Source organism: Hydra vulgaris, chromosome 03, assembly GCF_038396675.1.
Source record: "Hydra vulgaris chromosome 03, alternate assembly HydraT2T_AEP".
NCBI lineage: Eukaryota > Metazoa > Cnidaria > Hydrozoa > Anthoathecata > Hydridae > Hydra > Hydra vulgaris.
In genome coordinates, this window is record NC_088922.1 from 15,221,138 (window position 1) to 15,236,252 (window position 15,115).

The following is a 15,115-nucleotide window of genomic DNA, read 5'->3' on the forward strand; positions in this document are numbered from 1 at the left end:
ATCCCATCACTGCTCAGATTATGTCTTGCGCAACAGTAAAAATTTAAAGACAATATTTTATAAAATAAATAAACAAACAAACAAAAAGTCATTCAGTTAAGAGGATGGAAAAACAGAAAAAGCCTTTGAGACGTGTAGGTGTATATGGGCAAAGATATATTTGTCACAATCATTGTGACAAATATATCTTTATGATTGTGACAAATATATCAAAGATATATTTGTCACAATCATACTCTTTCATATGGTTGCCAGGCATTATGTATAACGCAAAAAAAAATTGCTACATACATAATAATAGATGTATATGTAAAGTTGAATATTTTATAAAAATACTGTTTATAAAAATACTGTACACATACATTATATTGAATTTTAATAAATGAGTTTCGTTGTTTATATTTATTGTACTAAAAAAATTTTTTTATATTACTTGTACTAAGAAAAAAAAATGCGAGGCTACCTGAGCGCGAGGCCACCGGCAAATGCCTGCTTTGCCTGTGCTTAAAACCGCCGCTGTGTTCATACTTATGTCAAATAAGGATGCTTTGCAAAAAATTGCGATGATTGGAGCAAGACCCCCAAAATTTTGCCCCCTGCCCCAAATATGAGAGCAGCAAATTAATAGAAGTATTTTGTGTGCTATTCTCAATAAGAATTATATTCATCAATAAATTTTAAGTTTCATCTTATTTCATAGTATCATTCTCTTAGGATTCAAAAATTATGAGGATACAAAATTTGTAACCCCTTTTTGGTCATTTTTTTACCCCCAATTTGGTCATTTTTTATCGTTAATATTATTTTTACCAGACAAGAGGAATGTTATTTCTCAAAATTTAAGAAACTATAAAAAAATTGATTGACTAATGTGATCAGTAGCGATAATTAAGTTTAATTTTTGTGACAATTTTAATATATTACTTCCCTATGTGCTGAACAATTCTACAAATATTTATGACATCTAAGCGCATAAACTCTCAAAAAAGAAGCGAATGTTTTCAAAATCATCCAAAACAGCTTTGATCTAACCATTGAACCAAACCAAAAAGACCTTGAGCCAAAAAATGATTTATTTTAACCACTACGTTTTTTAGACCAATATAAACTATTTGGCGTCTCATTTTACAAAAATAGAAAAACGGATTATTTTAAAAGGAAGCTATAATAGCAAAGGATTTTTTACCACGTAGGCTCTGTAAACTAACAAAAGCAATAAGAATAAATGTTAAAATATATCGTATTTCCAGCTTTATACAAATGATTTCAAACTGTTTCTAAAAAAAATTTAGAACAGGGTGGAACGATTTTCAAAGCAAGAAAAAAAAAATGTTTGAAATAAAGCATTCCTGAGATGCGAATGATGTTATATTAGTTATAAAAAAAAGTGAAAAAATATTTTACAATTTAGATAAGTTCTTGAGGTTCCCCTCTGATACAAAAACTTTGATGAGTCCTAAGACTATAAATTTTTTTCTTCTTCCGAACTATGCCAAGACTCATAAGACGCAGAACTATATGCTATTATTGATTCCCATTGAAATTTAAAACTGTAAAAAATAATTTTTGTTGTTGTTTTCTACAAAGTTTGCAAAAAACAACGTTTTAGGTACATTTTCGCAATCTTTTTGTTAACCAAAATTTTCATAAAGTAAAATTAATATTTTCAAAACTAGCATTTTTTTTTCCTTTGTCCTTACGGTCACTTATCACAGAGCACCGTGGAAGAGCATTTAACTAGGAAGCTCAAATAATCTTGTTAAAAAATATATATATTTTAACAAGATTATTTTTTACTATAAGATAAAACAACACAGGCAAACCTAATTTCAAAAATTTTCAAATCGCTTCACCCTAATGAACCAGCTATTAAAGTGTCAATCGACAACTCAGGAATGAAGTATTTTTATAAAATTAATTCATTCTTGAGATAAATGAGTTAAAAAATCTATGCTTAAATTCAATATTTGTTTTATTTCAATGTGCTCCTATTGATCCTGATAGGGATCAATAAATAGAACACATATTGCTTTCACAAATATTGCTTATATATTTCTATATTGCTATATTGCTTCACACATATTGCTTTAATGTGCTCCTATTGATCCGGGTAGGGATCAATAAATATGGGATAAATAGGAACATATATTGCTTTCACAATAGGTCAACACCTATTTAGTCCATTTATAGTTCATTATTAAAAGAAATTTAAAAAAATCATAAATAACTACAGATAGAAATATATCCGACACTATTCTCCCCAAATTATAAATTTTTATTTTACATTAAATAAACATTTGAAATATAATAGATAAATATTTTTTAATAACTTTAATTTATAAGAAACATAGAAATATAGAAATATTTATACACAAAATAAAGTAAAAATAAATAGAAAATTCCTGTAGATCTAATACATTACAGATAAATTATCATCAATTGCAAAAAAGAAGACATTTTTTGAAGTGTAGTACTATTCGATTCATGCATGCGTAGTACTATACAGTATGAAAAACCAATAAATCATTGAAAACCGGAAATTATTAGTTAGAGATAATTTTATCAATATTAGGGCAGTTTTACTGGTACTATTCATTTAACACCCACTTCCAGAATGCACTTGATGCAACCACACCATATAACTCTTAAAATACAAAAATTCTCAAATCATTGTCAAACATTAGCTTTAATATTTTCGCTTCGGCGAAAACATCCATTTGAATGATTTTGCGTAAGCAAACATTAGCTTGAACGCATTTGTGTATTATCTCGACAGAGTTGCACACGGAATTTGCTTCGAAAGAAATAAAACATTGTCATGAAGGTTGTCAATAGCAGATTTTTTTGAACTCAATGTACCTCCAACACCAGTGAGCAAATCTTCAACAATCTAAAATAAAATAACATCTTAAATATTGAACTATCAGTTTACTAGCAAATAATACGCATCCATTTTATGACCAACATTGACAGTATTTATTTTTGATTATCATAAAAATCGTCATATAAAAAAGTGTGAAAGGTAACCAAAGACCAAAATGGGAAAAAAAGAGAAAGCTTACGAGACTATTAAAAAAAAACTACATTTACTACCACTCTAAATAAAAAAGTGTGAAAATGGGACAACACGCACTTACACGGTGTTTGACCACGAGAATTGAAGTGTACGTTTTTAGAATTTATGCATATTGATATATAATAAAAAACACTCATTAGGGTAGTATTTTTATGTATGTAAAAAAGACATTTTCAACGATGAGACATTGCTTCAAAGTCGTATGTTTTTGCACATTGTCTGTAAAAAAAAAACTATAGAAGAGCCAGTTCAAACATTAAAACAGTATTCCAAAAGCTAAAGACAGTGTCTCGATATTCCAAAAGCTAAATACAGTGTCTCGATAAAAACACTTATCTTAGAAAAGATTTTAACTGCATCCGGCTACTTTCTTGTAGAAGACAGTAGCCAGATTTGTTTCCTAGGTAAAGACTTTATGGGTAAGAAGAAAAGTTTTGTTGACCAGTCTTGCACCATTTCTTCATTTATTAGGCTGGCCTACATGTAAACCTATACTACATTATGTCCTGCCTGGGATGATAAATAATTTAATCCTCGTTGAAAGCCACCACAGAACTCTGTGGTGGCTTTCAACGAGGCAGACTCCATCAACAGCTATAAAGTACCAAAGTAACGGGTGATGCGGAAGTTATCAGACAAAATAAAAATGTCAATAACTTATTTATAAATAAAAAAACAAACTACTATTATATTTCTTTTAAATAAAGCATTTATCTTTTAATAAAAATATATTATTTTTTATATGAAAAAACACCACCATCTGCAATTGATCTCAATTTTGCTCTGACGCCTTTCATATGCGACTGTAAAAAGTTTAAATCAATTTCTTGTAGTTTTAGTTTAATGCGATCAATCAAAACTTGCTCTGTTGAAGCTTGCCAATCTCCCTCGTAAACCTTCTGTGTCAAATGTCCCCAAAAATTTTCAATTGGTCGTGCTTGAGGCACATTTGGGGGATTGGATTCTTTATCAACGTAATAGACATATTGGTCCATCCAATTTAGAGAATCTTTAGATTAATGAGAGATTGCTAAATCTGGCCAAAACAAATAGTTAAAGTCTCCATGATACTTGTGAATAAATGGAAGAAGTCGTTTTTCTAAACATTCATTAATATAGATTGATGAATTAATCGCTACAGCCTTGGAAGTGCGAAACAATGGCTTGGACATACCATGATCTGACCATATGGCTATCCACATTAATAATTTTTTTGGAAATTTCTCTTTTCCTATAAAATGAACACTTTCTGGGCATGTCTTTTTGTTGTTTGTGTAGTGTCCAGAATTTCCAGGCATGTTGTCCCCTGCAAAACAAAAGTATTTTTCGTCATCGATGACTAGAAGTGATTTTGTGTTATAGAGTTGGTTAACTAGTTTCCTGCTTCTTTTCTTTGCCTTTATTTGTTGTTCTATAGTGTATTTTGGAGTCTTTTCACGTTTTCTATATTTAATATTCATTTTTTTTAACTGACGACCAATTGCCGATTGATTTACACCAAATTTAAAACTTATTTTTCTCTGACTGACTAATTTTTGATTGTTGACATGTATCCTTAATTCAGCTTTTTTTTTCTCTAGTCTAGGATGTTGGACGACCAGGGTGCTTTCTATCAGAAAAGGATTGAATAGTTTCAAGTCTTTTTAGGTTATCATATATTGTACTTCGAGCAAGTCCTTCTGTTTCAACATGATTTACGATTTTTTTTTTATATATATTAGGTTTATTTACAAAAAACATTTTGAGTCGCTTTCGAAAAGATTCATGTTCAGCTGCATTTAACCTCATTTTAAATAAATGTGTTTCAAATAATAAAGTTTATACTTTATAGAACGTTTATGCCTACGCATAAAACCACAAAAACTAATTATTATGCTCAAATAATGAAATTAGGATTTGTCCGATAACTTCCTCATCACCCGTTATTATCAATGCCATGCTGCGTATGGATGGTGTCTATGTGCATTGCCAAGGTCACATAAGGAACCTTTAATAAAACTTTGGATTGATTAGCAGGACTGAGGCAACTTATTAGCTTATTGCATAGGGTGCCATGCACTACCTATGATTAAACATAAAAGTTTTTCACCACCACCTATTTTTTTCAATTTATTTTTTATAAATATTTTTAGTCTTCAAAGTAACTTTTCATCTATTGAATCCTTTTCATCTATTGAATCCTTTTCATCTATTGAATCCTTTTCATCTATTGAATCTTTTTCATCTATTGAATCTTTTTCATCTATTGAATCCTTTTCATCTATTGAATCTTTTTCATCTATTGAATCTTTTTCATCTATTGAATCTTTTTCATCTATTGAATCCTTTTCATCTATTGAATCTTTTTCATCTATTGAATCTTTTTCATCTATTGAATCTTTTTCATCTATTGAATCTTTTTCATCTATTGAATCTTTTTCATCTATTGAATCCTTTTCATCTATTGAATCTTTTTCATCTATTGAATCCTTTTCATCTATTGAATCTTTTTCATCTATTGAATCTTTTTCATCTATTGAATCCTTTTCATCTATTGAATCTTTTTCATCTATTGAATCTTTTTCATCTATTGAATCTTTTTCATCTATTGAATCCTTTTCATCTATTGAATCTTTTTCATCTATTGAATCTTTTTCATCTATTGAATCTTTTTCATCTATTGAATCTTTTTCATCTATTGAATCCTTTTCATCTATTGAATCTTTTTCATCTATTGAATCTTTTTCATCTATTGAATCTTTTTCATCTATTGAATCCTTTTCATCTATTGAATCCTTTTCATCTATTGAATCTTTTTCATCTATTGAATCTTTTTCATCTATTGAATCCTTTTCATCTATTGAATCTTTTTCATCTATTGAATCTTTTCATCTATTGAATCCTTTTCATCTATTGAATCCTTTTCATCTATTGAACCTTTTGCAAAAATCAACAAATATACTCTTTGAGAGACTAATTTGAACTTGACTGTTTCATTTTCAGATCTCAGTGTTAATGGATATTAATTTTTGATTCGCAAAAACTCTAAGAGTCACATGCTTTATCTGGGCATATAATTGCATATTAATTTACCTATTTATTATGAAATCAGGTTTGAATCCTCTTGACCATTCATATATGTTCTACTATTTACAGTATGCACAACAAATTTCCAGACTAATTCAGAATAGTTCTAAAAACTCAAATCAAAAGGGCTTGAAGTGTTCAATTTTATTTTTAATGAAAGTATACTGCATTGGCAAATTACTCATTATTTTGCTTTTTGCTTAAGTTACCAACTTAATCCGGGATCAGAATCAGTGACAAGTAGTTTTGATGAAATGGACAGACATATGATCCCAGGCTTTGCGCGATGGAAACCTTTAGATGCTGTTGTGGGGATGTTCACAGATTTTGAACTTATAGAGTAGTCTAAAGGGTTGCCCATATAGAGTAGTCTAAAGGGTTGAGGTTTAGAGAACCGGGCAACCATATATCTTTAGACTAGAAATCCAGGAGATTTTTACCAATCCACTCTTGAGCCTTTTTTGCCGAATGACATGGTACATCATCCTGTTAATAAACTACTTTTTCATTAGTAGTTTAAACCATTCCAAGGCTTTACAATGTCATTAAATGCTTATCAATGTTATTTAAATTGCCTATATACACTTTTGTATTAATTTTGACACCAGAATCAATGAATAATAGTGTTTTTTTTTATCAGAAACCATTACTGATCTTAGTCCAGACCTTAAATCAGATAACTTCTTCTGATAGCTTGTCTGAAATGTCAGTTTGAGTATTTGAACTCACTATAAAAATCTTTTCATTCAAAAACAGAAACTGGAAGGTTTTGAATCCTCTCCAAAACCTTCAGATTCCTCCGAATCCAATCTCTTATGGCCCAGATGAGCTTTTTAGTTCTGAATGGCTTTTTTATTTCAATATAATTGCGTTCAACAGATTCAGACTTCAAAAACTGGTTTATTGTATCGTAAATGGTTGATTTTGCAGATTCCAATTATTTAATTATGTCCAGGGGCAGACTTTTATCTTTGTTCTTTATTGTTCTCCTTCTTCTCAAGACTGTACACTTTACAATATTATTTCTGATCAAATTGAGTCTATTCTTTTTTATCAGTCAGTCAACATTGTTGTCATTAGAGTTTTTAATGCAAATCAAACTGAATGGTTGGCTCCAGTACCACTGGCCAATTTTCAATAAACTTAAAATAATTTTTAACAATGAAGATGCGTTGTTTAAACGTATATTTCTCCATATTTACTAACCAAAAATAACCGAAAAATACATATAGCACAAATTTAAAAAAGTTAATTCAAGTTTAAACACCCTTTACATGTAAAGTACATTACTTATTTATAGTTACCTATAAATGTTTTATGAACATCTACATGCCTAATGTAGATGTAGATACATGTCTTATGTAAATGTTTTATGTATATGTTATAAATATTATGTTGTACATTTATGTATATATATCTAATGACATGTAACACTTTTGTGAAAAAAAATTTTTTTTCAAAAAAAAATATGAAGTTAACTGTTAAAAAGCTTCAATTTGAAATATAAAAAAAGATTTGTTGTTAAAAAAAAAAGATGAACTTAACTGTTAAAAAGCTTCAATTTGAAATATAAAAAATCTGTAAAATTTTGTACTTCTCAGTTAAATCAGTTTTTTAATACATGATATAACAGGTTTACTGTTATATCAAATATTTAAAAAGTATTAGATTATATTCAATGAATTTGTATTGCATGAATTTGCATGAAGAAATAAATACAATGGATTTTTCACCATGTCCAATTATATGTAGACTATGAGATAGAAAACAACAAAACCTGCGAACATCCACACAACAACATCATCCTCAGAAACAAACAAAAACAAATATTTAAAGGAAAAAAATAACAATTTGAATCTTATTTATATATATATTTAATTTAAACAAGTATAGAAATTCTTATTTTCTTGAAGATGCAACAGTAATATACGATACTGAAAATTTAAAAACAACTTTTTGAATCTGTTAAAATTTAATTTGTACATAAAAAAATTTAAGGCAAGGCAAAAACCAGAAAATTTCAAAAACCCAGTTTTTTTATTTTTTTTTATTGTAAAACCGGGTAACCAGTTTTATTCTTTTTTTTTTATTATAAAAGTAAACTTTTATTATTATTGTATAAATCCAATGTAACCTACAAAATCTACTGAAATTAGACTAATTCTAGGAGTAAACTAAAAGAAAATTTTTCATACTTAAGCTAAAATAAAAAAATTAAATTTTTTCATTAATTATTAAGTCCTAATTTTTATCAATGTACAGTAAAATAGATATCTTTTTTTTTATCATTATTAATTTAGTTTGAATCTAATGAACTTGGATCATTTTTTCTTATAAGCTTTCTTATAAGCCTTTTTTCCTTTCCAATCCTTCTTTTTTTGTTGCTCAGTATCTTTTATTTTTATACTATTCTTCTTTTTTTTCTCCCAATATTTTCTCTTCCAACAAGACTGCAAGCAAGCGTTGGAAGTTACTGGAAGAAAAAAGATGAAGTTTATAGAGCGAGATAACAATTAACAGACAACTTAAAAGATTGCAAATTATATGAATCAGGAAAACAAGATGAAGCAAGTAAATTCCAAAGAACAGATGTTCGAGGAAAAAAATAAACAAATAACAATTTTTAGAGTGCTTAGGAACAGTCACAGTAAATTTTTTAGTAGATATCACATGAGAAGTTAGCTCTTAAAAGCAGTGCCCATTATAGTATTTATAGAAAAAAGAAAGAGAAGCAACATTATGAAAATGTGATAATGGTTAGAGCTTGGCTGCAAGAGCAGATCCAACTATGTTTTTTTTTATTTTTTATGTTTTTTTGCACCTTGACTAAAAGAAAAAGGGCATCATTTAAAGATCTGCTCCAGATATGGTAACAGGTTCCATACAAGGATTGATTTGAGATTTATAGAGATAAAGAATAGAATCTAGGGTAAGAAAGTGGCTTAAACAAACTTTATCAAAGGCTTTAGAATTCATAAATGAATACTATTCTCAATTAAAAATTATGCATGAAATTTTTTTACAAAAAAATAATTTATAATATTTAAAGTAATACAAAAGTCAAAATTACAAAAACAAATTTGTTGATAAAAAATTTGTTTTTGTTGTTTAATTATTTTAATTTGAGATTGTTAAATCTCAGATTAAATCTTAGATTTTTAAAAATCTCAAATTAAAATAATTAAACAACAATAACAAAAAATAAAACAAACAAAATAAATCTAAAAAAAAAACTGACAAAATGCTTCAAGTTAGAGGTTCTTGTCTTTTTTGGATTGTTTTGATTACTATAAGTATTCTAAAATTGTATTGTATAATATACAATACAAAATTTAAATATACAATGTATATTTAAATTTTAGAATACTTATAGTAATCATATATATATATATATATATATATATATATATATATATATATATATATATATATATATATACACACACATATATATATATATATGTATATAAAATATATATATATTTATATATATTTGTGTATTTATATACATATATATATAAATATACACAAATATATATATATATATATATATATATATATATATATATATATATATATATATATATATATACATATATATATTTGTGCTTTATATATATATATATTTAAATTTTAGAATACTTATAGTAATCATATATATATATATATATATATATATATATATATATATATATATATATATATATATATATATATATATAAAGCACAAATATATATATATATATATATATATATTTATATATATTTGTGTATTTATATATATATATATATATAAATGTATACAAATATATATATATATATATATTTGTGCTTTATATATATATATATATATATACATATTTGTGCTTTATATATATATATATATATATATATATATATATATATATATATATATATATATATATATATATATATATATATATATATTTGTATATATATTTTGTTTATATTTATATATATATATATATTTGTGCTTTCCACGTTTCTTGTTAGCTTGTCAAAACAAGAAATCTTTAAACTATGTATTTATTTATTAGTGTATAATTAACGATCATTTTTTTGAGAAGAGAAAAAAACGGTTTTCGGCTTTGAGAAAATTGAACAAAAAACTGGTTAAACGGTTGCAGTTTCCACCGGTTGCCAGGCCCTAATAATATTATTAACAGAGCAAGAATCAAAAAATTAACAAAAAAGAGTAATAAAAAATCTTACTTTTGTTGCCGACTCAAAAGTGACAGATGTGAGAGTCTTAGCTGCATGTTTGGCTTGAGCAGCGTACCTTTTGCTTGCAGCAGTTGTTGCTATTTTCATATTTTCCAAGAACTTTTGTATATCCATCTGTTTATCTGTATTGATGACATCAGAAAATGACTTTCGCAACATGCGAAGTGTTTCTCTGTCTTGAGTAGCAATCTGCTGTTCAACATTGTGAATCCATTTTGAAGTTCCTAGACAATAAGTTTACTTTACAAAAAATAAGCAAAAATAAATAAAACTACACACTACTAAATCTTTTAAACTACAGAAATTGAAAAAACACTGAAGCATTTGCAACACAACAATATAAATTTTTTTTTAATGTACCGTTTCTGAGCTTGTAAACAAAAAACAATGCATCTGCAGTTTTTTCATCTCCAACTTTATTTTGTTTACCTGAGAATAAAAAAAAGCTAGACTTAAACATATTTAGCAGGAATAATATATAAGACATATTAGACATAACAGCAAAGAAAGAGACACGATGATAAGGCAGAGGACGAGATGATAATGAGGTAAGAGGTGACAAGAAAAAAGCAGAATGAGAGGTGGGGTGAAGGATATAATAATAGTGGGAGAAAAAAAAAGAGACTAAATCAAAAAAAAATCTTGATTAGTTTACTACTCTAAATCACATATATAATATAAACCTGTATTGCACACATGCTGCACACAACCACATGCAACATAATAATAACTGCATGCAATATAACCATAATCACATGCAACATAACCAAGTTATTAAACAACCTACAGTTGTGAATGATATTCCTTTCTATTTGATTTATGTTGGCAATATAACTTTTCACCTCAGCAGCAAAATGATCCTTCAAGTTTTTCAACTTTTCTAGCAAAGAGTTGACTATTTGAGAAACGATAGCATAATTTGAGACCAATCCTCTTGTCTTGGAACATTTATCTGGATCATTAGGATCTTCAGGAGTGTCTGGGTAAATATATATATCTAAAATGAGTTAAATGTAATTATAACTATAAATGCAGTAATGGTGTGGTGGTAGAACTTGCTTTATAAACAAGAAGTTCTAAGTTCAATTCCTACTATGCCCCTGGTAGTACTGTGTCCAGCTAATTCTTTAAGGAAAACAAGTTGAACGCAGAAGTTGAGAAGAGAGAGTTGTAACAATTTCAAAAATAAAAAAAGTTTTAAATTAATAGCTCTCCCAACTGTGGTGGCTCCTGCAATCTTAGAAAGGTTATTAAAGAAAAAAGAAAAAAAAAACATAACAAGTATTTTAAAAATTTTCTTAACAAAAACCTGATCCTAATATATTGTCTTTTGTTTCCAATTTTTCTTCATTTTTAAATGGTGTAAATGGAGAGTCTTCTTGTGAAAATGACCATGGGGAGTCATATTCAAATGCATCCAAAGTCAAGTCATCACGAATAGTTAACAATGATGTTTTTGAATATAGTTGTTTGCGTATATATTCAGGGTCACGTGTAATTTCTGATAAAAAGACAGCCTGAAAAAAATACAGATTAGGGTTCCAAAAATAATACAAGATTTATCAAAATTAGTTCAAAACTGTAAACAGAGACACAAGTTCTTCACCAGTTAGTTCAGCACTGGAAGTTATTATTGGAGCAAGTAATTGACAAGTCAAATATCATATATCTTTAAAAGCACAGTACAACATTTACACAGTACAAATAATCTATTAGAAAATGCTAAAGCTAAAACTTTTTTTATTTATTTATGACAACATGAATATATTTCCTCAGCATGTGTGTAAACTTTTTTTCTTTGCGATGTATTCATATATCTACGCATAGATGTATATATTTACATTTTTTTTTTTTCTTAACAAAATTTTTAAATAAAATTATATTTCAAAATTTTTGATTCATTGTAAAGTTATTTAAAACAATGATAAACTAAAAATTTTTCAAATTATTATTATAGATTTGTTAAAATCTGAGATGAGTAGTAATAAGCAAGTCTTACATTTTTGCTTGGTGTATCTTCCCCTGGGTTATCTTCTTCAGGAGTTTCAATCATTGCTTCTAAATTCTGTTCTTGTATTTCAGATTCTTTTGCAAATGCTTTAAGATCTTCCTTTTTTATAATCACATCTTCAAAGTTTAACAACGCATCATTAATATCACCTTAAAAAAAGTGTTACAACACAGCATTAATATTGCCTTAAAAAAGTTTAACAATTCATCATTAATATCATCTTAAAAAAAGTTTAACAACGCATCATTAATATCACCTTAAAATATTAATAAAAGTTTGCAACATTTTTTTATATATTTTATTATACATTTTTTTAAATTATGTATTTTTTCATATGGCAATCAATTAAAAGCTATTTCCTATAATCTTTCTAAAAAAATGTTATAATGTATTTTTAACTTTGACTTGAGTACAATATGTAGTAAGTAAATCTTTTTAGCTTTCTACAGAAAAAGAAATAAAAAAGACTTTAGATAAGTCATGAAAACATTTTCAAAATCCTAAATATGTGTCCATAATCACAAACAAAATGTGTGTGCTTGACAATTCCTTCACCCCACCCCCTCATCCAAAAAAAAGCTACAGCTGTTTATTCTCAAGTCAAGACTAGATTAAAACATACGATATAAACAAACATACTTTGTTAATTACCAAGTTAATTTTAATATTCTTACACACCTCCTTAGCTTTTGGACTGTACTTCATATTCATTCACCTGCTATAAGATATGTCCTGCTTTGAAATTAATTTTAGCTTAAATTTAACTCTTACGTTATTGTCTGCTTTTAATGTTAACGCTGAACAATAGACATTAAAACTGGTTCCAAAAATCAAGGACCCCCGGCCATTTTGGTCATTAGCTTAACTTTATACCAAAATCTAGGATGATCATTAGAAATTCTTACCTATGTGTACCTACCTATGTGTTTTTTGATTAAGAATAATTCAATTTTTTAAAAAGATTATTTTGATAAAAAAAAACAAAGTATATTAAAAAATATAACATAAGTATATAGACATAATTAAAATTATTAGCATAATATAACAACATTTGAAAATATTGTGTGTGTGTGTATATATATATATATATATATATATATATATATATATATATATATATATATATATATATATATATATATATATATATATATAAATATAAATATATATTTATATCTATATAAACATATATAAATTATGTTAATATTTGTTAGGATCAGACAAAATTTAGGGCAATATATAAATGCATTAGTAAAAGATTTAATATAATAAAAACGTATAGATTTGGATTATTCCATTTCAACTAATTATGAAAGCAGTTCCAAGCTTCTTGATAGTTACGCGTTTCTAAACAGACCGTTGAAAGTAAATTGTGATTTTATATACTAGTTTCCTTTCTTTGTGGCTACTCATCCTAACAAACTTTTTTATCTTTAATTAAGTTGTTTAGTTAACTTTAATTAAGTTGTTTAGTTATCTTTAATTAAGTTGTTTAGTTAACTTTAATTAAGTTGCTTAGTTAACTTAATTAAGTTGTTTAGTTAACTTTAATTAAGTTGTTTAGTTAACTTTAATTAAGTTGTTTAGTTAACTTTAATTAAGTTGTTTAGTTAACTTTAATTAAGTTGTTTAGTTATCTTTAATTAAGATATTAGTTATACGATACGTTTTATAAAATTAATTTTAAAATAAGTATAATGATAAAATAATGAACTAAGTGATAATCAATACATAAGTTGTTTAATTAAGAGATAGGGTTTACAAACTAATATCACTTTCTAGCCCAGCATTCTATGACTAATGCTTTTATATGATTTCTAATCAGGATAAACTTTTTTATCATTATCAGAAATACAACTAAGAAAGAGGTAGGCGGGAGATGTAATTGATGTAAGAGGGACGCGGTAGATGTAAGTGATGTAAGAGGGAGGCAGGAGATGTAAGCTAGTGCTAGTTATTGTTACTTATAAAAATTTATGCAAATTATATACAAATTTTTTCTATAGGATCATTAACCGAAAGAATGTCCGAGCAAAAATGAGTGCAGTATTTTGTATACCTTTGTATCAAATACTACAGGTTGCGTATTCTATGCATGTAAACAAAAAAAAAGTGTTTTATGTAGATAAACAAAAAAAGCATAAATGCAACTTATTTAAAATTAATTTTCACAAAATGTTATTGCATTATTATGTAACAACTACAAAAACCAAAAATGTTTTTAATTGGTATTTTTAACGATGAAAACCCGAATTTAAAGAACATTTTAAAAACTTTATCTTAACTTTTTAATATTTTCAAACATGATAAATTGATATGAAAAGTATTATGAATTCATTAAAATTTTTATTTGTGATTGCATTTCTCCTAACTCATGTAATTGAAAAGTAATTAAGACGTATCAATGTATAGTTGATAATATTTTTAAAAAACTTTTGATAAACATTTATTTCCATTTTTTTAATTCAACTTTTTAGAAAGAAAACTTTTTTTATGAAAACTCTTATGTTTAAAAGTATTTTGAAAACAAAAGAACTTTTTAATTCACAATATGTTTATGTACATAAAATATGAATTTTTTGATACAGAATATTTTTTTAGTTTATGTACATAAAATATGGCTTAATATACACAATTTTTTTTTGACACACTATTACACAAATTTTTTTTTTGAAACTGTATATAACAGAAGCTGCGATTTCTTTAACATTGCCTAT

The 15,115-nt window shown here is 26.6% G+C and overlaps 1 protein-coding gene across 2 annotated transcripts in view; it reads right to left on the reverse strand.

Annotated features, from left to right (window-relative positions):
- Positions 1 to 2,307: 2,307 nt before the first annotated feature.
- Positions 2,308 to 15,115, reverse strand: part of LOC101234739 (uncharacterized) — a 77,134-nt gene continuing 64,326 nt past the window's right edge. The window contains exons 18-23 of one of the 2 annotated variants that reach the window (XR_010637413.1): positions 12,387 to 12,547; positions 11,697 to 11,904; positions 11,071 to 11,384; positions 10,748 to 10,816; positions 10,376 to 10,611; positions 2,308 to 2,890 (exon numbers count right to left, since the gene is read on the reverse strand). Coding sequence is in view for 1 of the 2 variants with exons in the window: in XM_065792441.1 (XP_065648513.1) it covers positions 2,765 to 2,890; positions 10,376 to 10,611; positions 10,748 to 10,816; positions 11,175 to 11,384; positions 11,697 to 11,904; positions 12,387 to 12,547 (1,010 nt within the window). In the remaining variant the exon portion in view is untranslated. The remainder of the gene's footprint in view (positions 2,891 to 10,375; positions 10,612 to 10,747; positions 10,817 to 11,070; positions 11,385 to 11,696; positions 11,905 to 12,386; positions 12,548 to 15,115) is intronic. The other variant, XM_065792441.1, reaches the window with a different exon arrangement.